The sequence below is a fragment of the Zalophus californianus genome, chromosome 2 (assembly GCF_009762305.2).
Source record: "Zalophus californianus isolate mZalCal1 chromosome 2, mZalCal1.pri.v2, whole genome shotgun sequence".
NCBI lineage: Eukaryota > Metazoa > Chordata > Mammalia > Carnivora > Otariidae > Zalophus > Zalophus californianus.
In genome coordinates, this window is record NC_045596.1 from 158,611,740 (window position 1) to 158,638,674 (window position 26,935).

At 38.1% G+C, this 26,935-nt stretch overlaps 2 protein-coding genes across 7 annotated transcripts in view; both read right to left on the reverse strand.

Moving 5' to 3' along the window:
• Nucleotides 1–3,039, reverse strand: part of SORBS3 (sorbin and SH3 domain containing 3) — a 26,968-nt gene extending 23,929 nt beyond the window's left edge. For all 3 annotated transcript variants that reach the window (XM_027597462.2, XM_027597461.2, XM_027597459.2), the window contains exon 1: nt 2,914–3,039. The gene's annotated coding sequence lies outside the window, so the exon portion shown is untranslated. The remainder of the gene's footprint in view (nt 1–2,913) is intronic.
• Nucleotides 2,355–26,935, reverse strand: part of PPP3CC (protein phosphatase 3 catalytic subunit gamma) — a 99,883-nt gene continuing 75,302 nt past the window's right edge. Inside the window, exons 11-15 of one of the 4 annotated variants that reach the window (XM_027597464.2) lie at nt 17,319–17,345; nt 16,315–16,396; nt 15,598–15,695; nt 9,984–10,013; nt 2,355–8,850 (exon numbers count right to left, since the gene is read on the reverse strand). In XM_027597464.2, the coding sequence (XP_027453265.1) occupies nt 8,624–8,850; nt 9,984–10,013; nt 15,598–15,695; nt 16,315–16,396; nt 17,319–17,345 (464 nt within the window). In that variant the 3' untranslated portion in view covers nt 2,355–8,623. The remainder of the gene's footprint in view (nt 8,851–9,983; nt 10,014–15,597; nt 15,696–16,314; nt 16,397–17,318; nt 17,346–26,935) is intronic. The other 3 variants (XM_027597467.2, XM_027597465.2, XM_027597468.2) reach the window with 3 other exon arrangements.

The following is a 26,935-nucleotide window of genomic DNA, read 5'->3' on the forward strand; positions in this document are numbered from 1 at the left end:
CAACAGAGATCCGTCCATGCCCACCACACTAAGGGATGATTAGCCAAGAGACTCCCAATAGATGTGGCTCTTCACATGGAGCGGGAGAAGAAGGTGGCTGTTCACACAGGAATATGGGTCACTCTGAAAACCGACCTCTGTCACCAAGAAAAAGGACGAATGGAAAGAGCCCTTAAGTGGCTTTTTATTGTAATCGAGCAGAGAATTCAGTTTTATTTCTCAAGTGGAAAAAAGGAAGCCAGGGATCCCAGAAGACATACACCTGAACTCTCAATTTCTGGAGAAGGATCTTTATCTAGTACTGGGCGTCTGGCATTTGAATGTCACACTCTGAGATCTGCCCTGAGCAGCTAAGTGGCTTCCTGGCCCTGTGCCTCAGTCCTCCCACATTAGGCAAAGGAAGGGCATCTGCTCTTCCTTCCCTTCTCCTCCACAGGGATGAACTCTGGCATATTTTTTGGTTAGGCTTTGAGTAGGTTTTTAATTTGTGCTCTCAGAAGACTGTTCTCTTTCTGCCAGAGGAACTGAGCGAGCAGACCAGAATGGAGGGAAAAAATATCCCTCGCAGGTGAGATATGGTCCGCACCTGGAGGCCCGGGTGTGTGAGCAGACCCTCACGGGAGCGGAGAATGGCAGCTTTCAGGCCTGCCTTGTGCACGTCTCTCCGTAGCATCATGTAGGCAGGGTTCTCAGAGTCAGTCACATCCCAACCCCGGAGGCTGCGAAAGAACTCAGCCTTCTGCCCAATTGTCTAGGCTATCTTCAAGGAAGCCTTTACACTGACATCACAGCGGCTGTTCTCTCTCCCTCCTTTTATGGATAAGCAAACAAGCATCATGTGCAAATGGGGTGTCTTTGAGAACTGAGCTGGATGAACCTCTTTCAGTTCTCAGGAAAGAAAGAAAGAGCGAGTGGCTGTCAGTTTAGAAAGCAGATTTTATGAGGGAAGGATAAATAAGTGATGACCTCAGAGAGAAAACCCAGCCAAGTGAACTCAGCCACAAAGAAGGGCACACAGAGCAGGGGCTGGAAAACTAGGTCTGCATCAACCTTCTTTCCTGGCGCAGGTAAACAGAGATAAGGAAGATAAGAGGGTTGGTTTGTTGATCAGAGCCCGACTTCACGGGGTCTACTGGCCTCCAAAGAATAACCTGGTCTTCCCACTTCTTGAATTCTATGACGAACCTTCTCTTGAACTGCATCAACATCAAAAAGATTGTCTAACTTACCACTACGTTATTAATCTACTGGACCCAAATTAATTAGTTTCTCTCTAAAACCTGCAAGTCATGACAGAAAACCCAGGAAGACCACATAATTACATATAGCAGGCAAGAAGGTAGGGATTGAATCTACATGTGGTGGGAGGTAAATAGGAGTTTGCATTTTAGTTCTTAATTTCCAGGATTTTAAATAACTTTTTTTCACAACTCTGGAAATAAGGGCAAACATTGCCTCATTTTACTGAAGGCTTAGCTGAGGTATAAGGACATTGCTAAGTCAGGACGCTCTTTGGATAACAAAGATCCCAAAATGCATACCAAGCTTATTTGAAATTAGGAATCTGGGCTTGTTTTCCGGCCTGTAAACTGCACTGTGGCCCTTGACAGGGGCTGTACTTACAGTACAATTGCCTTACTCGGGCCTGGCAGGGCCTGGATTCAGACTTTCTGCCTCTCCTGCCAGAATTGATAAAATGCCCTCATGGATACATTTATCCTCTCCAAGGGCCCTGGGTGCTTCTCCTCCCCTCCATCCTCCACTTATTTTCCCTTGTGAATCCACAGTGCCTCATGATATTTCTACTTTGGGGAGGAATCAAAAGGCTGGTTTTACACTTCCTTTTCTTGTTAGTCCAGCTCCAAATTCAATGCCTCTCTTGCTCCTTTGACTTTTCCCAAGATGGAACTCATGCCTGTGTATTATTAGGATCATATGCAGAGTTATTAAATTACTACAATAAAAATTATTTTTATCTTTTGTAAACACAACATGTTTTCTGGGATGTCTTTCTTCCTTTTCTACAAGTAGTGGCCTCTGCCAGAGAAGCCACAGGGGGAGCTGGGACTTGAGCATGAGTTAGTGGTGGGCAGAGTGCAGGGAAGGAGGGTGGGCCAAGGCAGTAGATTCTGAGTGGGAGAGGCAACACTGCAGCCCCCAAAGCCTATTTAAAACTACAGAAAAGACTGAAGAGGTATGGGAAAGAGGTCTTTTTTTTGTGATGAGATTCCTTTATCAGAGACCAGACCAGACATCAAACATCAGGCTTTCCCCTGATTTCTGGAATTATTAAATGGGTAAGAGCCAAATATTAAGTGTCTCTACCAGGAAATAAAGGAAATAAAGACACAGGAAGGCAATAAAGTTATCATTTAATTTTAACAGTATTTTTTTAAGATGACTTCCAATTTACAATAAGAAAGTTTTAACAAATTAATTTCTTGATCACAAAAAAGACTAGTTAATTTCTGCCAATAAATAACATTTCCACCATTTTCTTTAACCTAACGAAAAGCAAGAAAAAGCAAGTAATCTCTCAGCACAAGCGAATAATCCATCATTCAGAAAAGCCTTTTAAAAAATGACATCATGAGCTAATCTATGTCTGACCACCTTTTAGGAAGAAAAACCAGGATCCTTTCTTGGAAAATGCCTGCTAACATTTCCACTGGGAAAAATACTATTGGTCACAGTGCATTGAGAAAGGAAAAGTAAGGCGTTGATGATGGCATCTTCAAAAAGGTTCTCTGACAGAACAAAAAAACCTGTCTTTATTGCTACAAATCAAAATATATGGTAGGCCTCCTTCTTATTACATGCACTTTCAGTTTAACATGCAAAAAAACCCCCCACAAAATGTTACTTGGAGATAGCTATGTCAAGGAAGTGAAGGGGATCTGGGCAACAACTTACAGGAAGGCAGTGTGCATGGCCCTACTTTAGAGCTGCTCAGAGGGATGGTCCACCTCCATGTCCTTGCTTCTTGATCTTAAGCCTTGACTTGTCATGAGGGTATTGAAGAGGAGAAGATGCATAACCCTGTCTCAGACAAAGGTGTTATTTAGCAAGTCTTGCCAAGGTTGCTGGGGCATGAGGCCAAGGCCTCCCAGGAGGGAATATCCTCACCAGTATCATCTTTACCTTTGTGACTGCATAGATGAAGGCAGTAAGCCTGGCCCCATTCACTTTGGCTGGTTAGACATAGGCGGGCAGGCCATGAGTCTCAGAGTAACACAGGTTTCCCTCTTTCACACTCTGGCAAAGGCACAAAGCTCTATTGTTAACACAGTTCTCTGGACAACTCAATAGTAACAACCCTTTTTTTCCGACTACAAAATTTTCTTCCTCTATACACATCTGCTCTTTCTTCTGGCTTTCCTATGAGTGTTTGATCACAGCAGTGCTGAAGAGGGACAGTGGCAATACAGTGTTTTGGAACTATGCTTCACGTCATTCAGACCCTCCTCTGGCTCTTGTTGGGGCCCCACAGGCTGCCCTTTACTCCCTCTTACAGTAGACTTCAGGAAAGATGTGGACCAGGTACCAGGCAAGATGGTATCCATCATTATAACCACAAATGATTTAGGAACTTGGAGCCTCATTCCCATAACTGGGGTTTTGGGTTTACCTTCCCTCTGAAATTGTTTCTGCCTAGATATGAAAAGCTGAATAATGCTCTGAAAAAAACTTGGGTTCCACTGTTACTGTAACAACTATAATAAATATTGGGGATTCTAGAATGATGTCTTAACAAGTCTTTATGGGTTCAGAAATAATTTTCAATATAAAAACTGGAGAAAAAATCTGATAATACAAAGAAAAACTATAGTCAATCTGAGGCAAGCTCTTCTTAAACCTAAACTGTTTTACTTAAACATTTAATTCTCAAGAGCTTGAGTTTTATATTTATAAGATAGAGTACAGTCAAAAATTCTGGACATCAGCTACAATATTTATACCAAACAAAGGAGGGTGGAGGGAAGTGATTTTAGCCTTACTCCTTCTTAGAAGCTGGACACCCTTGACCATCTAAGCCCAGCTGCATGTCACATGAGCATGGTTTATAATATTTTTCTTATGAAGAGCAGCTGCCTCAAACTTTGTGTTTTAAAATTACTTAGAAGAGGATCTATGGGGTAAAGGCTGAAAGACCCCAAAGTTCCCTAATTTTAGAATTCTCACGCTTGCTCCTTAATGACATAAATGATAATATTCTGTTGGCAAAACAAATAAAAGGATTTTTCTTTTCCTATTTTGAACAGTGTCAGAAAGCCATACCTAAGTTATTAGGATAAGAAATCAAATCTCTGCTATCGACAGGAACTTGCTTCACTGAACCACAAATGTTTGTGTAGGAACAGAAGAGGCAATGTAAATATAGATAGAAGGATATGAGAAATACTGATATTCCTGGAGAGCCTGATTCTCCTATCCCTAGGCAAGGAGCCAGATCAAGCCCATTAGAGTATGATACGTAAGTTTCACTTTGCCAGTCAGTATCCAGTCACACAAGGCCAGCGAATCAGCAATGTCTGTCCCATAACCAAGCGTTTGCCTTAAGGTTTTAAAGAAAACTGAGGCTGCTTTTGTTTTAGCATTCCATTAAACACACACACACACACACACACACACACACACACACACACACACACACACCCTTGGTTTCTTGGGTTGTTTTTGCTCTAAATATTCAGAACACAGAGATTTAAAAAGGATGTATGTTTTAAGCTTGTGTTAGATGAGTTTTCAAATTTTTATTTAAAAAAACAGTCATCTGATCAATTTGAAATTTCATATGACGTAGATGTAAAACAAAATTAGAAAAACTGGTCCTTGGGTAGTGTCATTTTTTAAATGTATGTAAAAGTATTTAAATGTAAAAGTAAAGTATACAAAAGGGTCCTCCAACATGTCTAGGGAACTGATATAAGAAGTGTTTTTCTCCCCCCCAGATGAGAGGAGTTGATGAAAATAATGTCCCTATGGACCTTAAAGTGAAGGAGAACAAGAGAAAAGCGTTTTTAGTATCTTTAAGACACGTGGGGGGAAGATTTAATAAAACAGAAGAGGCTTTGAAAATGGGGTACTGCAGAGCTCTGACAGCAGTTAAAATGTTTGAAATGACGGCCTTCGGCAAACCCGGAACAGGCAACCAGCCATCCTGGGAGCTACTGTTTAGATTAAAACATTCGAAAATATGTTAAAAACTCTCCAATGAAGTCTAAAGTGAAGAACAAGTACTGTTATCATAATATGTATGTGTGTGTGTGTGTATATATATATATATATATCCCCAAGGCTCATGCCTTCTAAACCGTCTTGACTCATAGGTGCAAATACAGATGAAAGTATAGATTGGCAGTCTCACTTTCAGAAGCTAGCTGTATCACATGGAGACACATTTATACACAACTTTCTAAATTGTTGAAGCACACACCCCAACTTTCTATAGAACATAAGAAATACCTCTACCTTTAGAGTTCAACAGAATTTGAATTTTCAAACCTAACTTCCTTGTTGCTTTATTGTAAACTCACTCCGATTTTCTTGAATCATGACTTCTTACCTCTCTGGCTGATCCCTCCACAGCTCACAGGTTACCTGTAAAATACATCCTTTTTTTTTTTTTTTTTTTGGCGTATAGTGGATACATGTTACACTTCAGATGTACAACTTAGTGATTTGACAAGTTTATATATCATGCTATGTTTATCACAAGTGTAGCTACCAATCTGTCCCCTTACATCCCTATTATGGTTTCACTGACTGTATTTCTTACGCTATGCCTTTTATTCCATGACTTATTCATTTATAACTGGAGGCCTGGGTCTCCCTCTCGCCTTCACCCATTCTGCCCATCCCCCCTCCACTCTGGCAACCCTCAGTGTGTTCTCTGTATTTATAGGTCTTTTCCCATGCCTCTGTCAAGGAAACTTGCTTTTCTCTCTTTTTTTTTAATTTTTTTTTAAGATTTTTTATTTATTCATTTGAGACACAGAGATACAGAGAGAGACAGCACATGAGCAGGGGGAGACGCAGAGGGAGAGCGAGAAGCAGGCTCCCCGCTGAGCCAGGAGCCTGACACGGGGCTCCCTCCCAGGACCCTGGGATCATGACCTGAGCCGAAGGCAGATGCTTAACAACTGAGCCACCCAGGTACCCCAGTAACTTGCTTTTCTATACAATTTGTTTTTGAGAAGATAATGAAGACATTCCTAAATAATAATCCTTTTTACTAGAACAGTATTTTTTGCTTGTAAGGATTTTCAATAGCCATTTCACTACGTGCCTGATTTTTTTTTTTTTTTTAAGATTTTATTTATTTATTTGACAGAGACAGAGATAGCGAGAGCAGGAACACGAGCAGGGGGAGTGGGAGAGGGACAGCAGGCTTCCCGCCAAGGAGGGAGCCGGATGTGGGACTCGATCCCAGGACCCTGGGATCACGACCTGAGCCGAAGGCAAACGCTTAACGACTGAGCCACCCAGGCGCCCCACTACGTGCCTGATGATCGAAGCCCTTAAGAGTGGTTTCTACCTGTGGATTATGTATGTACAACAGCCCCAGCTAGGGGAAAAGGAGAAAGAGATGGAGACTCCCATCCATCAGATTTGTCATGTGGACTGACCTTCATATTAGGTGAGATTTCCAAAACAGTGGTCCTTTCTAGAGTAGGACTGGGGAGGGAGGAGTGTGAGGCTATCCAGATGAAGAATTCCTTCTTTTCTGAGTATAAAAAAATGATGATCGGTAAAGATAACTACTCAAGACTTTGTTTCCCTCCTTTCATAGGTTTTATTCATAACCCAGTAAGAGGTCTTTTATCTCCTTCCCCCATATCCTTCCTATCATTTTTTATTGATAGAGCAATCCATGCCACCAGATTCCAAGCCCCAAAATGCTTTGATCTCTGTCATAAATTGGGAACTGTTAGCAAAAGGTATAGGAAAACAGAAATAGATGGGCTAAATCCTCATTCTTCTAGTGAAATTATGTGGGGTCTTTTTTTTTTTTTCCATTTCTTTGAAAAAGGTTTTTGGTGTCCTTAAAGCTTACAACATAAAGCACTACTGTCAGAGATACCTGCTTCAATGCTGGACTCCTACATCCCAAATGATATTAAGAATTCTGCAAATAAGCACTTTGGTGTAGTATTGCCCACACATGCTGCAAAGTTGACCAATGAGTATTATGACATGGCACCTGTCACCAGACTAAACCAAAAACGGGAGCCCAAGGATCACTGAAATTTCTTTTCCTCACTGGTTGTTACTTGAAAAACTAAGAGAAGACTATTCAAACACTGTATCTGAACACTTGTTTTTGTATTCCAAAATATGCTGACAGAGACTGACATACAGTTCAACCTAATGAGTATTTAAAGATGGAGAAAACACCCCAGTAATTGATACAGAAAAAGTAAGTCCTCATCATCCAATGCCCTTTAGCAAGACTTCCAATTCATAAGGGGATCATTCCACCCGAGTCAGTTTCCGTCACCCCAGTTGTTTTTTAAAACACTGACACAGAGAAACAGAAGGACAATGGGGAGAACAGACACAACAGCTGATGCAATCTCACAGGACATAAATACCCCTTACTATCAAAAGTTCTACAGAGGGCATTTATAAAATATTTAGAAATGCAGCTTCTTTTGCAGTTGGGTAAATCACCTGGACTTCAAAAATGAAAGCAAGGGCGCCTGGGTGGCTCAGTTGGTTAAGCCACTGCCTTCGGCTCAGGTCATGATCCTGGAGTCCCAGGATCGAGTCCCACATCGGGCTCCCGGCTCAGCGGGGAGTCTGCTTCTCCCTCTGACCCTCTTCCCTCTTGTGCTCTGTCTCTCATTCTCTCTCTCTCAAATAAATATATAAAATCTTTAGAAAAAAAAAATGAAAGCAAAAGGATCTGGGAAGAGTTAAGAAATCTCCGAAGTTCTAAGGGAAGTTTAAACCAATCACGCCCATGGTTGGAAGAAGAAATTTTGAGTAATTCTCAGAAAATCCCTCACTGCTTTTTATTTTGTCTTACTAGAACATATTAAAAAGAACTGAGAGTCCAGAAGAAAGTAGGTTATATGGAAAACATTCTCTTGGCCCTCAAATCACTGGGTTTGGGTTATTCACTTAGAAGTTCTACTCTAATCAAGTTTTCCATAAGAAGAGAAGTTTTAGCCACTGAAATCTGAGCAATCTTCTTCAATGGCACCCTGTAGAAAGAGAAAAGAAAACTACCCTCTTATGTTTGAAAAACTATTATTAGTCTGAAACGAAAGATATCACCTTCCAAAAGAAAGGAGAAAACTCGGCTGGCTAGTTCAAGTCAGAAACCCAGGGTGGAGGTTTCCAAGGCCCTTTTATTAGGGGAAGGTCCCCTTTGTAGCACAAGACTTCACATATGTATCAGACAATCAGATCAGTTCCTAAAAATTAGGAAAAAAAAAAGGGAAAAACAAAACAGATGCACTTTTTATATATATTAAACATAAATTAAAAACAATTTATAAAATGGTCACCTTTCTTACAGCATAAATGCAGACTGAATTATGAATGCACCTCCAGGTTTAAGTTGTTAAAGTTGTTTTTGTTTTGTTTTCCAATAATAAATAAATAAAATTTGTTCTTAAGTTTTGGATCCACCTGTGCCACAGCAGGGCTCTGCATCATTACTGGCTCTTCTCCCCCTGTCGCTCCTGTGCGCAGTGTTGGGTTGTGCAGGGGCCACAAATTTCACTGGCCCATCGGGGTACTGGCTGTCTTTTCGGGGTGGCATCCGTTCGTTAATTCGGTCCAGACCTCGGGCTTCTTCAAAACTCCGGATCCTGTGCTGAAGCGAAAACCCTCTGATGGCTACAGGAAAACAGGAAAGGGAGGAGATCGATTAGACAGCAAAGCAACAAGCTTAAAGTTTTTTAGCAAACAGCAGCCTCCTACAGAAAACCATAGAAGGGTTGGAGCACATGTCTGGTGAAGGTAACGGGCAATATTTGACTTGAATCAGCCTCTTCTGAAGCTACTGCTTCCTTAAGGCCCATAGGGCAGTTGAAACTGTGAAAGTGATTTTCACAGAAGCTCAATACAATTAATCATGACAAAAGTATACCAGACAAATGGCTAACAAGTTTGTTCTGAACTTCAATACATTCGGGAAAGGGTTTCTTATGGGCCTGAAACATGCTTAATGTAAGACAAAAGGCAACACTAGAATAGAGCAAGTTAAACAGAGTAGTTAACTTTAGCACAAACACCATATTGACCACAAAAAAAGTAATAAAAGAGCTAATCTTTTTTGTTTAGAAGGACAGCTTTTTCTCTTGCACAACCAGGAGCTGAATGTAAGTTAAAAGACATCTAAAAAATAGCTTCCGGGTATCTTCCTTCTAATTGAACTTTTGTATCACCAAGGAAAGGCATTCCCATTTTGAACCACCTTACTTAACAAAAAAATTAATAACACAAGTTTATCAATTCCAATGATTTTCATCGTCAGATTCATAGGTGATCTGTTACTTGAAATTTGTTTTCATAGAAACAGAGATAATTTAGCTTGACTACCTTAGGGCAACCTCAGAAATGAATCAAACTAAATCCTAGTCTACTTTTGCCTCTGCTCTTGATATCCTTTAGAATCATTAGATAAAGAGGCTGACCTGTTTGGGTCTCTAGTAATCACACAGAAGTCACTTCTCTATGGAAGGGCTCCAAAATTAAACCATCTGATCCCTCATGACCAGCTGCTTAAGCTTCACCCATCGCATTAAAACTGACAGAGCCCAGAGGGGACTTTAGCTGTGGAGAGGGTCATTTAAATTAACACAAATACAGGACACAAAGGAAACACTTTGTGAGCATGCCTAGAAATATTTATTCCTTTTCTCACTGTTACACTTCTGGTGATGCAATAACAGAAGATTTCAAATGTTGACACTTTAAAACTAGTAGACAGACACATGATCACATCTATCATAGGAATATGGCCATACCTTCCCGGGCCTCTACCGCTTCTACTGTGGCTGTAAGAGGCAGGAGCAGTGGCATGCAAAAATGAAGACAGAGAAAGAGTGAGTAAACCAACAGCATTGCTGCCAGCACACACAACCCAGGCCCCCACTTCAGCCTATTCCCATCCATACTAAAAGTCAACTAGCTAGAGAAGCCAGGGTTATTGCGAAACACTCAACTGGGGGGAGATGTGAGGTGGGAGAGTTTCTAATACTTTTAACATTTCGGGTGGCATGGGAACCTTTTTAGCTAATAGCATCTGTAGCTAAGACAATGGGTCAGTCAAGCTGACTATAAGAAACCAAGAGTTATATTGCTTTCCTAGTTTTTAAATAGCCAGCTGCTCTTTGACATTCACATATCAAAATAACTTGAGTCAAATAATTTAACATTACAACTGTTCTTTAGTTTCTAACAGCTCAGAGGGTATTAAATGAGCTGTTGCTGGGTCCTATACAAAATAGTTACTTAAAACTACTTCTTACTGCTCTTAAGCAATTTATGTGGGGTCCAACTGTCCTTTTTAATTACTTAATAAAAAAAAGAATGACCTTTGAATAACAGACTAGCATTTGGAAGGAGAGACATGGGTTTTAAGTGAGTGGTTATTTCTTGTCCAGGGTGGAGTACTAAACTGGCAAAGACATAAAACTACTCAATACCAGATACAAATTCCTGTACCATCTGGGATTAGAGATCTAGCAGAAGCTGCCATCTCCAACCCATACGGCTTCCATTCACTGTGCAGGAGAGCAGACCAATTACTAAGACGGCCTTCTCCTTCAGTGATGGAAAAGGAAGTAATTTAAAAATTAGTGCCAACAGGTAAACGTCCTTGCATCATCTTTTTAAAGTAGTAAAAACCCTAATACATGAAAAGGTTACAGGTTGTAGCAAGAAAGATCTTATTAGAAGAACCCTCTCAGTTCCTCCAGTACTGATTTTTTACAAGAAGTCAGGGAAAAATAATGAACAGGACAGTTTACTGTTCTTGAGGTTTTGTGTATCAATAAGAGAGGAGAAACTGGAAGAACTAACAGTTAACTTTCTATCACAGTGTGAAAAATGGAACCTTGGAATCAACTTATCAAGTGCTTAAATTTGTCAACCATCTGTAGGCCTGTGGTAAGGCAATGTCACACCCTCTCTAATCACCTCAAATAGAACAAATAAACGTTCACAAGAAAACGAAGTGCCTTCAAACAGTACATCACTGCTGCTGTTACAAAGTTGAAGAACAAAGCATAGCCTGAAATTGTATACAGGTGGTTGGTCTGATTAGAGTTTAAATGCTATGTGGTAAAATGTGTACAAGTATTACACTGTTTTGGGTCCTTCTAGAATTGCTTTTTTGCACCAGGTATTAAGATACCAGCCTGAATTAAGGGGCATTATACATAAGAAACAGTCACAAAAAACTGAGAAACTGGTTTATTTATTTATATTTAATTTATGCTTATATATATTTATTTTTATTATATTCTTGACTGAAATATAATTCACATACCATAAAATTCACTTGTTTAAAGTGTTCAATTCAATGATTTAATATAGAGTTGTACAACCATCACCACAATCTATGGTTAGAACATTTTCATCACCCCCAAAAGAATGCTATTTACTTCCCTCATTCCTTTCCCTTAATCCTAGAGCCAACCAATGCCTGGTCTGGACATTTCATATAAATGGAATTACAGGGTTTCTGATTTTAGTGACTGACTTCTTTCACTTAGCATTTTTTTTTTTAAGATTTTATTTATTTATTTGACAGAGAGATTCACAGTGAGAGAGGGAACACAAGCAGGGGGAGTGGGAGAGGGAGAAGCAGGCTTATGGCTGAGCAGGGAGCCCGACGTGGGGCTCGATCCCAGGACCCTGGGATCACGACCTGAGCCGAAGGCAGACACCTAATGACTGAGCCACCCAGGCGCCCCTCACTTAGCATGTTTTTAAGGTTTAGTCACGTTGAAGCATGTACCAGTACTTCATTCCTTTTTATGACTGAATAGTATGCTACTGTGTGAAGAGCCACCTCATTAGGTGATGGATGTCTGAGCCATTTCCACTTCTTGGCTCTAATGAAAAATGCTGCTGTGGATATCTGTGTACAAGTCTTTGTGTGGATACGTTCTCATTTTTCTGGGGTGTATAGCTGCAAGTGGAACAGCTGGTCATAAGGTCAACTGCACGTTTAATCATCTAAGGAACTGCCATATTGGTTTCCAAAGTACTGTACCATTTCACATTTCCACCAGCAGAGTATGAGGGTCCCAATTTCTCCACATTCTCACCAATACTTGCTACTATCTGTGTGATCACAGCCATCCCAGTGGGTGTGAAGTGTTATTGTGGTTTGGATCTGTATTTCCTTAATGTCTAATGATGTTGAGCAAATTTTCCCATGCTTAGGGCCACTTGTATGTCTTTGGAAAAATGTCTATTCAACTTTTGTACCCATTTTTTAATTGGATTGTCTTTTTATTATTCAATTATAAGAGTTCTATTTTCTAGATACCAGTTCCTTATCCAACGTATGATTTGTAAATATTTCCACCCATCCTATGGGTTGGGTTGTCTTTTCACTTTCTTGATGATGGTTCCATTTGCAGCACAATGTTAATTTTAATGTAGTCCAACTTATAACTGATTTGTTTTTTATTTTATGGTCTTTGTGAATCTTGTTCAGTTCTTGGCAGTCCTCTTTATTTCGGTACTAGGAAGCTTGGGAGTAAAATTTGTGGCTGTCTATTGGCTTTTTGTTTGTTTTCCTTTGTGCTCCAAATTCCAAGCATATTTATTTTACTTCAATGTGTTATATGTATACTGTAACTTATTCAAATCCCTCTTGGAACAAGGTAAGACATAAATGAATATATGCTATAAGGCCATATGGGATATTGTTGGTTGAAAGTTCTCCAAGTAAAGTTAAAGGAACAATAAAAGGTCTTTTTTAGCTAATGCTCCACTTTGCCAATGAACCTGTAGAACTGAGACTCTGATGGGAAAACGACAAATAAACTCAGTTTCTGTCAATCAATAAGAGACATAAGAAGCTCTAAAAAGCTAGCTTCAACTTAGTTTTGTTCTTAGGCATTCCTGAAGACATCTATCAATTTCAAAAGCATCAATAAAAAATCCTATTTGATTAAAACACTCATATTCCAATTAGGAATGAAGAGAAACTATATACTTGGGACTGAGAACAAAAGGCAGACCAAAGACTACAAATAAACAAATCTCCAAATAGCACATCCATACAATTCTCCTCGTTATTCATCCCAGATCTGCTCTTTCAAGGTCCAGATTGAAACAACAACTCTGTGGATCAGCAAGTTTCCAAAACTTTTCAAGTAAGGTGTAGAAGACTTTCCCTTTTTCTTCACCCATGGTGTTTCCTACTAATTGCAACCTGCCTCGTCAGAAGTACTCTCAGAGTAGCTCACATGACTAATTACCAAAGTAATGGAGGGAAGTATTTTGCTTACAAGAAACTATACATTTATTTGAGAGAGAAAAATTCAAACTGAAATAGTTTACTGATCCTTTCCATGAAACTAAAGAAATTAAGAAAATTAGTTATGTACTTCAAGGAGAAAATGTTCTTTCCTCCTTCTAAATAGTTAAACTCTAATATTCCATATTCTAATTCTAATTCTAATCAATATTCTAATATTAATTTGAAAGAGAAGGAGGAATTCAATCCTACATAATGAAAGGGGGAAAAAAAGGCTTATTCCTATTAATGAATATCAGTGGACTTACCACAAAAAGCAAAGGATTCCTATAAGTAATGGGATGACAAGAAAAAAGAAGAACTTAAATAGAAACAATTTAACAAACAAGGGGGCAAAAAAACAGTGAAACTCTAGTTTAAGGTGTTAATGCTTCAGCTGTTTTTGTGCCTAGAATTAGTCATCTTGCTTGACCAGATCTACGTCTATTCTGACAAACATCAATCTTTTCATTCCAGGGTTCCATAAAGCCCTCTCCTTACAAGCTGGCATCCATGCGCTTTTTAGAACTGACACTCTGACTGGATAGGTGACTGTGGCACTGGAGTAGGATATGGCTCGCAGGCAGAGGCAAACACCCTCTCTGAGAAATTCTAACACCCCAAAATAAAACAGGCATAAGGATGCCTGGGTGGCTCAGTCGGTTAAGTGTCCAACTCTTGATTTCAGCTTGGGCCATGATCTCAGGGTTGTGAAATTGAGCCCCGTGTGGGCTCTGCATTCAGCAGGGAGTCTGCTTGAGATTCTCTTTCTCCCTCGCCCCCCTCTCAAGCGCTCTCTTTCTAAAATAAATAAATCTTAAAAAAAAAAAACACCATACCTAAGTGAGACATATCATGTGCACAAATCTAAAGTGCACAGCTCTATACATTTTTGTGTATGAATACACTTGTGTAACTACTACCCAGATAGTGATATAGAACATCGCCACTACTCCAGAAGTCCCCTCTGCTCCTTCTGTGTCATTATTCTCCCACCAGAGGAAGTGCCATTCTGACTCCTATTACTGTTTGGCTAGTTTGCCTATTCTTGAACATCCTATAAATCAGACAGTCTGTGCCCTTTTGTGCCTAGCTTTTTTAGTTTACCATAATATTTGTGAGATTCAACCATGTCTTTGCATGTGTTCATAGTGTTATTTTTTCACTGCTGTGTAGCATTCCATTGTAGAAACAGAACACATTTATCTACTCTACTATTGATGAACATTTGGGTTTTTTCCTGTTTGGGGCTATTACGAATAAAGCTACGGTAAATATTGTTATGCAAATCTTTTGGTGGACATATGCATTTATTTTTCTTTGATATACCAGGGCTGGGATTGCTGGGTTATGGGGTAGGATATATGTTTTGTTTAACTGCCCAAGAGTTTTTCAAAGTGGTTGAACCAATTTACATGCCCACCAGCAATGTATCCAGTTCTATTCTCCATAAATTCACCAACACTTGATATTGTTAGACTTTCTAATTTTAGCCATGCTGGTGAATATGTAGTGTATTTCACTGTGGTTTTAATGTCTGTTTCCCAGATGAGTAACTATATTAAGCATCTTTTCATATGCTCATTGGCCATTTTGATACCCTCTTTTGTGAAGTGCCTATTAAAATATATTGACCATTAAAAAAATTGGTGTTTTTCTTATTGAGTTTATAGTTCTTTATAGATTCTGAATTTAAGCCCTTTGTCTGACATATGTATTACAAAAAATCTTCCCTCAGTTAATGGCTTGGCTTTTCCCTTTCCTAAATGTGTATTTTTAGAAATTCTTAGTTTTAATGAAATTTAATTAACTGATTTTTTTTTCTTTTAAGATTAGTACTTTTTATGTCCTAAGGACTCTATCTACTCTAATACTCTCCATACTTTTTTGGGTAAGTTTTATTTTTTCTTTTACATTTAAGTTATAATTAATTTTAAATTAATTTTTGTATATAGAGAGAAGAGTTAAGATTCACTTTCCCCCACATGGACATCTAATTGCTCTAGTATCATTTATTGAAAAAAGCCCTAATTTTAAATTTTATGTTGACTGCTGGGTAATGGGAGCACACCTTCCATGAAAGGAGTATTTCTCATACTCACCTGTCTCAATAGTCTGCTTTCCTCCTGAGAGGACACCTAGAGGGAGTGTCCCTGTTGGAGTCAGGCCCTTGAGAGTCAGCACACTCTCACTCTCTTCCCTGCAAAGGAAGGTGAAAGCCCTGCATTAATGCCAGGGTGTCTACCGCTCAGCAGTTCAAAGGCACTAGATGGGAAGTTAAGAAAAGACGCACAGAGATGGAGGTAAGGTTCTCCTTCTTCCTACCCCTCCCCTGACCCAACGAAAGAGATGTTTTCTGAAAGTATTCCAATTTTAAACCAGCAGATCTTGTTTTTCAATTAGAGTTACTTAATAGCCAGGTACTGTTCTAATGCTTCCATTATATCACCCCATTTAATCCTAGTAACTGTGTAAGGCAGGTCTTGTTATTATCATGCTTTTACAGACAAGGAAACTGAGGCTCAAAATCATATAGCTAAGAGGTCGAGCCAGGATGTGAACACAGGCAATCTGGCTCCAGAATCCACACTAAATCACTCCATTCACTACATCTAAGCTTGTACCAAATGAATGTGTGCCAAAACATTTCTAGTCACTTTAACATATAGGTCAGATTCAATGTGCACTCAGCTCTGACTCTGAAGACCTATCCAATCATACAAACTCCAATTCTAAAAAAAAAAACTGTTCTGAAATCAACTTCTAATTTTCTGTCAAAATGCTTTGATCCCACACTGTAATGACAGATTTATCCTTACCGCAGAATTGAAAAGACCCGTGCCATCTTCCCAATGGCTCTGATTTTATTCTTGATGATCTCCTTTCGAACTGTAGTGCCTCCTTCAGGAATACAAAGAATCAGTGAGTTAGAAGAATGTGTTAACTAGTTAGTTGTTAAAAATGCAGGATGAAGTATCTTTCTAAGTTAAAGAAATTGTTATTTTAAAAAAAGAAATCAAGGTCTTAGCTTGTTTAGACAAAGAAAAATCCCAGCAAGTTCTAAGAAGCAAGAGAAAAAACAACCCAGAAGAGGGGAAAAACAAGATGAAAAAAAATGGAGGTGGTCACAACAAAGACAGACTGGACAGACCTACTAGAGGTGGGAACTTATTTGTGGTTCTGAAATACAGAGCACAGTGAAGAATGAAACATACATGTGTCAACAAAGACAGTCGCTACAGCAAAGATCTCTTCTGAGAATGCTGTGGGCCACCTCAGAATGCGGGGTTTGGCCTGCCAAATGGCAAGTGATGATTCACCCAGTTGTCTTCTGTGGGCAAACACAATATAGAGCTAGCTCTCCTCAACTTAGTGAGGGCTGCTTTCATTCCATAATCCTCACTTACTCACAAACCAGTGAGTTACTTCCTACCATCGACAACTGTGCAATATAAATTATGATGGTGGTAAAGGTCTTTATAAAACAACACCAAAAATGTTACCACAACATTGTATGGCCTTTTCTCATCTAAGATCCAGGGAACAGCTCACACATGAGAAGCCAAGGTCCAGGCATGCACCAGGTGACCACACTCAAAAGTCAGAAAGAGAAACGTGGCCTCTCCTTCCTCACCCCTCCAGCTCTCAATATCCTGCAGAATTATACAGCAGGTGCAAAGAAAACATTTATACTAAAACAGAAAGGGGGGATGGAGAGCCTGTCTGAATCACTCAACTACAACTGAAAAGGTCTAATAAAATTAATAGGCTGTGGTGGGACAGGTGGCGAGTATTAAGCTCTTAGCACATTTTAGTCGGATACCTTTCCGATAGCTTGAAATGTAGTGATCTTCAGGGAGAAGAGACACCAAGAAACAAGGAGATGAAGATAGAAATATGGGAAGAGAAATTTAGGTTGACATGGAAGAGAGAAAAAAAATCAAAGTGAAATGCAATGAGAGAAGCAGGCTACTACTATCTTTTATCAGCTCAGAAGAGACATCTTTGGTAGCATGATAGAGTATTAAATTACAGATTTTTTGTCAGCAGTTTTTCCATTTCTTAAAAGTTTATAGTTTAACATTAATTCACATCTATTGTCATCCAAAACACCCTATCCCCACAAGTCATGCAAATAAAATTGGACAAAGAAAAAGATTTTATTTGGGAAACAAATGCGCTGAAAACAGGGAACAAAAACAAAGGGCAAAATGAACAGCCTACAAGTCTCTTAATAAAGCCTATGTTTTTGTTTAATGGAGTCACTATCTTCCTGTTTCTTTTTGGAGATACTATAGTCTTTCCCTTTTTCAGTTTTATATTTTCTTCAGAATCTCAAGTTCATTCACATTGCTTTTTGCTGTTTGTGTTGTTGATTCTCTTCGAGACTTTCCTGAGGTGGCTGGTAATCCTTGGTGTCTGCTTGTGATTGAGAATGGGGGCCTAAAATGCTCTCCAAGTTGCCGGGTGGACCGCTGACTAGCAGCTTTACAGGTAGTGATGGGGTCGGGGGGCTTTGTGAGGGAGTTCTCTATATCAGTATTGAGGATGCATATGGCCACTCAATTCACCTGTTTCGGGCAAGGTATTGATGCCCTCAGTTGTATTCTTAAGGCAGAAATTCTTTTAGTTTACACTTTTTTTGGAGATTAGCCTCCAGACCTAGAGAAGAGGCAGTTGCCCAGTGGCAACTAGGGCTGTAACTGCTTTACAAACAGCTTCCACCTAGTCTTATTTTAGCTCAGTGACCATCTCCCTCCTCCCCCCAACCCACAGTCCCCAATTCTAGAAACTGCTACTACCAATTCCTTTGCTTTTTGAGAATTCTGTGCTGGAACTCAGCATTCACCACTACTTTAGGTTTCTTGAATCAACCAAGTGAGGAACATTAATTTGTTTTCCAGCTTCTAAAAGTTCCTGTAAAAACCTCCACATTTTTGTAGGTTTGTAACTTTTAAACTTTTTTATTGTTAAGTATGAGAAACATAAAGAAAAGTACACAATAGAAATGTATAATGTCTCTCTGTTCCCAAAGAAAATCATTCTCTTGACCTTTACTGAAATCACTTTCTTGCTGTTCTTTATAGTTTTACCATGTAAGCATGTGTGGATCCACAAGCACTATGGTCTTCATTGTTTTTGAACTTTAGGTAACTGGAACAATCAAATATGTATTTTTGTGTCTGGTTTCTTTTGCTCAACATAGTGTTTGTAAGAGTGATTTGTGTTTTGCCTGTTGTAGTTCACTGTCATTGTATACAATTCCACTATGAACACATATGCCATAATTTATCCTTTTTACTGTCAGTGGTCATTTGGTCTGATTCCAATTTTTAGCTATTGTGAATTTGACTGCTATGACTATTCCTATGCATTTTTCTTTGCTGCTATTTTTGTGAAGTATATTACTAGAATTAGAATGCTCAGTTATTATGTAGATGTTCAACTTTGGACAACAGTGTGGCATTATCTACTAAAGTGGACGTACTAATTTATACTTCAGTGTATGAGCATTCCTGTTGCTACACATCCAGGCCAGCTCTTGGTGTTCTCGTTAATTCATCTTTAATTTTAGCCAATCTGGTGGGCGTATAGAATGATCCACTGTGGTTTTAATTTGCATTTCCACAATTACTAATGTGAATGAATATCTTGTCATATCTTTACAGGCCATTTTGATATTCTCTTTTCTGAAGTGCTTGTTCAAGTCTCATCTAACTGACCTGCAGTTCTTTATATATTCTGCAAGTGAGCCCTTTGTGAGCAAATATGCTCTCCCACTCTGTTCCTTGTCTTTTCACACTCTTAATAGGGTCTTTTGATAAATACAAGTTCTTATTTTAACATAGTCCAACTTATTAATAGTTTCCTGTATGGTAAGTGCTTTTTGTGTCCTGGCTAAGAAATTGTTCTCTACCCCAAGGTCATGAAAATATTCTATGTTATAAATTCTAGAAGCTTTTACTGTTTTACCTTTCATATTTGAATATATTAATCCATCTGGAAATTATTTTGGGGTTTGAAATGATACGGGTCAGGTTTAATTTTTTCTCAGATATCCCCAAATCACTTATTAAAAATACCATCATTTTCCTACTACTCCTGGCAGTGCCACCTCTGATGTAAATCAAGTGTCCACATATGTTGTAATGTGTCGGGATTCTCTGTTCTGTTTCAGTGCTCATCTGTTCTTGCACTACTAATTCTAATTACTCTAGCTTTATAGTAAATCTTGATATAAAGAACAAGTCCTCCCACCCTGTTTCTCTTCAAGACTTAAGCTATTTCCATATTAATTTTGTAACCTTTCCTTAGCATTTTCCTACAAATTTTAGAATCTATCCTCAGCATTTCCATATGAATTTTAGAATCGAATAGGCTGTTAATACTTGACTTTGTACTGAATCCATAGATCAATCTGGGAATGATTGAGATCTTTACAATATTGAGTTTTTAAAAAAAATCAATGAACATTTTATTTCTTTCCATTTATTTATATTTCCTTTAATTTCTCTAATAATGCTTCATAGTTTGTTGCTTAGAGGTACCACACACCACTTGTTAGATTTATTGTTAGGGATGATATTGTAAATGGCATCTTAATTAAGATTTCATTCTGTTGCTGGTAATAGAAATACAAAGGGTTTTTGCTTATTGACTTTGTATCCAGCAGCTCAGCTACATGCACTTGTTGATTTTAACAATCTATGGATTCTTCTAAATTTTCTCTGCACACAATCATATCACTTAGTTGTGTTTCTCTCTTTCCAATCTTTACACCATATGTTGCTTTTTTTCCTGCCTTATTGTATTGGGTGCAACTTCTAATATGATATTGTATAGAGGTATTGATAACTGGTATCCTTGTTTGTTCCCAATCACTAAGGAGAGCTTTCAACATTTTGCCATATGATGTTTGCAGCAGGGTTTTATAGCTATGTTTGTTAAAGAATTTCTTTCTAAGCTGAATTTAAGGAATCTATTGCAAAAGAAGGATGAATTTTACCTAATGTTGCTTCTACATTTACTAAGATGTGATTTTTCTTCTTTTTAATGCAGTGAATTATACTGTTTTAAATAAAATTCTATTTTAGAACAGTTTTAGATGTTCAGCAAAGTTGTGAAGTCACTATAGAGTTCGCATTCACCCCTCACCCAGTTCCCACTATTACTAAGATCTTAGGGGCACCTGGATGGCTCAGTCGTTAAGCAGCTGCCTTTGGCTCATGCTGGGATTGAACCCCGCGTCGGGCTCCCTGCTTCTCCCTCTGCCTGCTGCTTCCCCTACTTGTGCTCTCTGTCCAATAAATAAATAAAATCTTAAAAACAAAGAAAAAAGATCTTACATTACTATATACTGATTGAATTTTGAATGCCAAATCTTCCAAAATTTCTGGAATAAATCTACTTGGTTGGGAGACATAATTCTTTTATGTATATTGCTAGTTTCAATTTGTTGATGTTTTGTTTAGGATTATTGTATTTATATTAATGTCCTTTCACATTTTAGTATCATAGTTATACTAGCCTCACTAAATGAGCTGGGGAGCATTTCTTCTTTTTTATTCTCAGGAGGATTTGTGTAAGATTAGTGTTGTTTCTTTTTTAAAAAACTTTAAATAGTTTATTATTATTATTATTTATTTATTTGACATAGAGAGAGAGAGAGCACAAGTAGGCAGAGCGGAAGGCAGAGGGAGAGGGAGAAGTAGGCTCCCCGCGGAGCAGAGAGCCCAATGCGGGACTCAATCCCAGTACCCTGGGATCATCACCTGAGCCAAAGGCAGACGTTTAACTGACTGAGCCACCCAGGTGCCCATGTTGTTTCTTTCTTAAATATTTGGTAAATCTGTTGGTGAAGTTATCTTTACCTGGCATTTTCTTCATAGAAAAATTTTAAATTACAGATCCTATTTCTTGGTAGGAATGTAATTATTAAGATTTTCTATATTGTGTCAGTTTGAATAAGTTACATTTTTCAGGAAATCTGTCCATTTCACCTAAGTTTTAAAATTCATTCTCATTATTCTCTTAATGTCTATAGGGTCTGATGTCTCCATTTTTCAGTACTACCATTGGTTACTTTTGTCTTATCTTGTTTATTTGGTAAGTCTTACCAGGGATTTATCAATTTTATTAGTCTTTTAAAAGAGCACATTTTGGTATTACTACTTCTGTATTTTTTTTCCTATTTTATAACTAATATTCTTAATGTTTTATTTCATTTCTTCTATTTTCTTTGGGTTTAAAGTACTATCTGTCCTTTTGTTCATGGAAATTGCAATTTCATGACCTGAGCCAAAATCACAAGTCAGACGCTTAACAGACTGAGCCACCCAGGTGCCCCAAGTGTCCAAAAATACAAGGATGTTCTAGATTATCTTTTTTTAAAGATTTTATTTATTTATTTGACAGAGAGAGACACAGTGAGAGAGGGAACACAAGCAGGGGGAGAGGGAGAGGGAGAAGCAGGCTTCCTGCTGAGCGGGGAGCCCGATGTGGAGCTCAATCCCAGGGCCCTGGGATCATGACCTGAGCCGAAGGCAGATGCTTAACAACTGAGCCACCCAGGCGCCCCTAGATCATCTTTTTGTTACTGTATTATCTGCATATAGTTAAAGAACATAGTCATTACGATTTTAAATACTTTGACATCTGAAACTTGCTTTTAGCTCAGTACGTGGTCAATTTTTGTAAATGTTATATGTGTTTATTTTTTTTTTAAGATTTTATTTATTTATTTGAGAGAGAGAGAATGAGAGATAGAGAGCACGAGAGGGAAGAGGGTCAGAGGGAGAAGCAGACTCCCTGCTGAGCAGGGAGCCCGATGTGGGACTCGATCCCGGGACTCCAGGATCATGACCTGAGCCGAAGGCAGTCGCTTAACCAACTGAGCCACCCAGGCGCCCAATGTTATATGTGTTTAAAAAGGTGTATTCAGCACCTGTTGGATGCAGTGTTCTTTGTATGTCCATTAGGTCAAGTTCATTAATTACATTGTAATTTTCTACAATCTTCCTAATTTTGTTGGTCTGCTTGTTCCCTCAATTACTGAGAGATATTTGTTAAATTCTCCCACCATCATTGTGAATATTTTGACTTCTCATTGTACTTGTTATTTTTTATTTTACATATTATGAAGCCATATTATTAATTGCATACACACATAAAATTGTTACATCTTATGTTTTAGTTTCTACTTCATGTAATATTTATCTAAAACAACTTTTCTCTGGTTGGTGTTTGCGTTATATATTTATTTTTCTCCTTTTACTTACAAACTTTCAGTATCCTTATGCTGTGATCTGTCTCTTATAAAACATAAAGCTAAAAAAAAAATCCTAGACAATTTGTCTTTTAAACAATAACATTTAATAAAATTTCTGAAATATTTATCATAATTTAATCTATTTGTCTTATTGTTATATGTACCTTCCTTCCTTTCTTGCCTTCTTGTGGGTTATTTTTTATCATTCCATTTTTTTCCTATAATTTAAAAGTTAAATACTTTAAAAAACCCTCTTTTCTTGAAGGTTACTCTAGATCACAACACGTATCTCTTACTTACCAAAATATAATATTGGTTTTTTTCCCTTTTTTTTAAGTTTATTTATTTACTTAAGTAATCGCTACACCCAACCTGGTGCTTCAACTTATAACCCCAAGATCAAGAGTCACATGCTCTTCCAACTGAGCCAGTGAGGCACACCCCCCACCCAGTATAATGCTAAGAGTTACTTTCCCCTTCTTCCCAGATAATGCAGCCCTCACATACTTTATCTCTATCCCACTGCCAATTATTATTGTCTTATGTTTTAATTCTGTCTTTTAAACCTAATAAAACATTATTATTGTTGTGTAATACAGTTTACATTCATTTGATTTACCCACATATTTTCTACTCTTTTTACTTTTTATTTCTTTTTGAATCTCCAAGTTTCCATCTGGTATTTTCCTTCTGCTTGAATATTATTTTTTTATTAAGGGGCGCCTGGGTGGTTCAGTCAGTTAAGCATCTGCCTTTGGCTCAGGTCATGATCCCAGGGTCCTGGGATCGAGCTCCACATCAGGCTCCCTGCTCAGTGGAGAGCCTGCTTCTCCCTCTCCCTCTGCCTGCTACTCCCCCTACTTGTGTGCTCTCTCTCTCTCTCTCTCTCTAATAAATAAATAAAATCTTTAAAATAAAATAAAATTTCACTTAGTGGGTCTTTTGGTAATTCCCTAAGTATATTTTTTAAGGGATGGGTATCTGAAAAATGCTTATTTTCTCTTCACTCTTGAAAGGCATTCCTGCTGGGTATAGAACTCTAGGTTACCAGTTATTATCTTTCAGTGCTTTGAATATGTTATTCCATTTTTCTTGCTTCTACTGTCAGTTTAATTGGTCTCTTTTGAAATTAATCTTTTTTTCTGTTTTTTTTTCTTTGTCATCTGAAGTACTTTTACTATGATGTACTCAGGTGTTATTTTCTTTGTATTCATTCTGCATTGGTTTACAGAGCTTCTTCAATCTGTGGCTTAATGTCTTGTCAATCTTAGAAAATTTTTATCCATTATCTCCTCAAATAATTATTCTACCCTTCTATCTCTTCTCTGGGACTCCACACACACAGATGATAAGCCTACTCACTGTATCCTCTGTCTCCTAGGCCTTTTTTGGTCTTTTATTTTTTCTTTTCATGATTCATTCTAGATTGTTTTTTTCTGACCTATTGTCTAGTTCATTTATTCTTTGTTTAGCTTTACTGAATCTGTTAATTCATCTTTCAAAATTTAAAAATTTATTTTACTTTTCATTCCTAGCATCTTCTTTCGATGCTTTATCAACTCTGCTTTTATAATTCACAATTTTCTGCCAAAATTTTCAACCTAGTTTTTTATGTTCTTGAACATAGTAAGCATTGTTTTGGTTTGGTTTGGTTTGTGGCACAGCTATTTATTTTTTATTTTTTTAAAAAATTTTATTTATTTATTTGATAGAGACAGAGATAGCCAGAGCAGGAACACAAGCAGGGGGAGGAGGAGAGGGAGAAGCAGGCTTCCTGCCGAGCAGGGAGCCCAATGCGGGGCTCAATCCCAGGACTCTGGGATCATGACCTGAGCCGAAGACAGACGCTTAATGACTGAGCCACCCAGGCGCCCTTAGCACAGCTATTTTAAAGTTCAGTCTGATAAAGCCAATGTCTGGAGAACCTGGTATCTGTTTTTATTTTTTGCTGTTTCTGCTGGTTCTCATTCATGTTGTTATATCTCCTCATATGCCTAGTTATTTTTGGTTGTGAGTCACATATTATATATTTGAAAGATTATTTGTAGTAATTTAAAGTCCTACACGATGTTACCTTAGTATAGAGAAGTTTGCTTTTGCCAGGTGCCTAGGGCTACTTTATTTAAATTTCATGGATTGAAATGATCTGAAGGTAGGCTGTAGTGCCTTTCAGGGCTGTTCTATTTCCAGTTCACCCTTACTCTTACATAGATGCAATGTTCTGGGGTCCCCAACCAATGAGGAGAAACTTACCAGCCCTCACATCATCCTTGGCAAGCCATGAGCCCTAGTTTTTTTTTTTTTAAGTAGGCTCCACGCGCAGCATGGAACCCAACACGTGGCTTGAACTCACAACCCCGAGATCAAGACCTGAGCTGAAATCAAGAGTTGGACGCCCAACCAACTGAGCCATCCAGGCACCCCAAGCCCTAACTTTTTATCTTCTATCAAGACGGCTGCTCAACATCTTAGTTTCTTCTTTTGAAATTCATGAATATCTCTAGGAGAGAAATAGTCCCAAATTTTGGTTTTACCTCTCTGGATTTATGCCTTTCTTCCAGATCTCAACTTGGTAATTATTTTACTTTGTTAACTTTCTAAATGCCTCTAAAGCAAATTTTAGAATATTGTGTCTAGTTTTTACAGTTATCTTAAGTCAGGGTTGATTTAAACTATCTAGTGTGGCATTACTAAAGTGGAAATCCTTAGTTTATATCACTTAAATAAAACCAAAATTGTATTGTGTTTTTAGTGTAGTTTCAGAAAGGAATAGAATTAGAAGTATGTTCAATTCAGCATCATAACCTAAAAAGTTATTTTTCATTTCCTTTCAGAAAAAAATTAAAAAGCATGTATCAGCTTATATCTACACACCCTGTAAAAAATGGAAATGAGAAGATTCTATTCATTTACTTTTGCACTTAACAGAATATCTAGTACATTTTCCATATTAGCACTGATAGCTCTAATCCATTCGTTTTTTAATAGTTGTATGTAATACCACTCAATCTAACTCAACAAATATTTACTTATCATGCTCACTACACTATACTTGGCTTTAGGGCTATTTTGGTGAGCAAAAACAGTGTCCTAGCACTTGGGGAGTCTACAGTTGAATGGGAGTAAAATATATTACTCTTATAATAATATAAATAAATGCAAAATTACAATTCTATCAAATGCTAAGGAGAGGTACATGGTGATATGAGACAGCATGACAGGGGTACTGGATCTAGTCAGGGAGGTCAGAAACGTCTTCCATGAGGATGTTACAATAAGCGGAACAAGAGCTAACTAGAAGAGAAGGGGAAAAGGAGGCTTGCATAGGGAAAATAATATTCTACGTAGAGAATCTATCAAATGGATATGTCATAATTGATTTATCCACCTCTCCACTGAGGGACATTTGTTCTGATTGTTCTGATTGTGTTGATATTATGACAATACTTTAATATATATTCCCATATACGATTTTTGGCATAATTTTGTAAGCATATCTTTATGGTAATTAAGAATCCTTTCTTAGTACATACAATAGAGTTCACAATTTCCATATCCACATAGATCTGAATATAAATCCTACTAGATCTATTTCTTATATATTTCATCTTCCCCAACTTAAATTATTTTGTTTGAATTTTCTCTTGCCTGAATTATTTCCTCAAAAAGAACCGGTTCCTTATAACGTTCTGCTACCTCATACGTAAAGATACTCACAAGCTATGCTCCATCTGCTCTTCACCTTCAATGTGGAATCTACAATGTAACTATGTTTTGGACTCCCCTCTATCTGCCCAAAGTAAACTAGGCTTTTTCCACTATGTAGATGGTTTATCCTAACAGTTGAATGAATCACTTCAGCACAGAGCCTGGACAATGAGACAACCAGAGGTTTGAACTCAGGTGTCACCATCTTTCCAGAATCTTCTGCATTCTCAGATAAGTTAGGACTTATCTTTAAAATCAAACTGCCTCGGGCTCCCTGCTCTGCGGGGAGCCTGCTTCTCCCTCTGCCTCTGCCTCTCTCTGTCTCTCATGAATAAATAAATAAAATCTTTAAAAAATAAATAAATAAAATCAAACTGCCCACAATACACTAGGAAAAAAATACTTGGCTACATATATAACAAAATGTTACTATATAAAGATCCCTCACAGGCCAATAAGAAAAG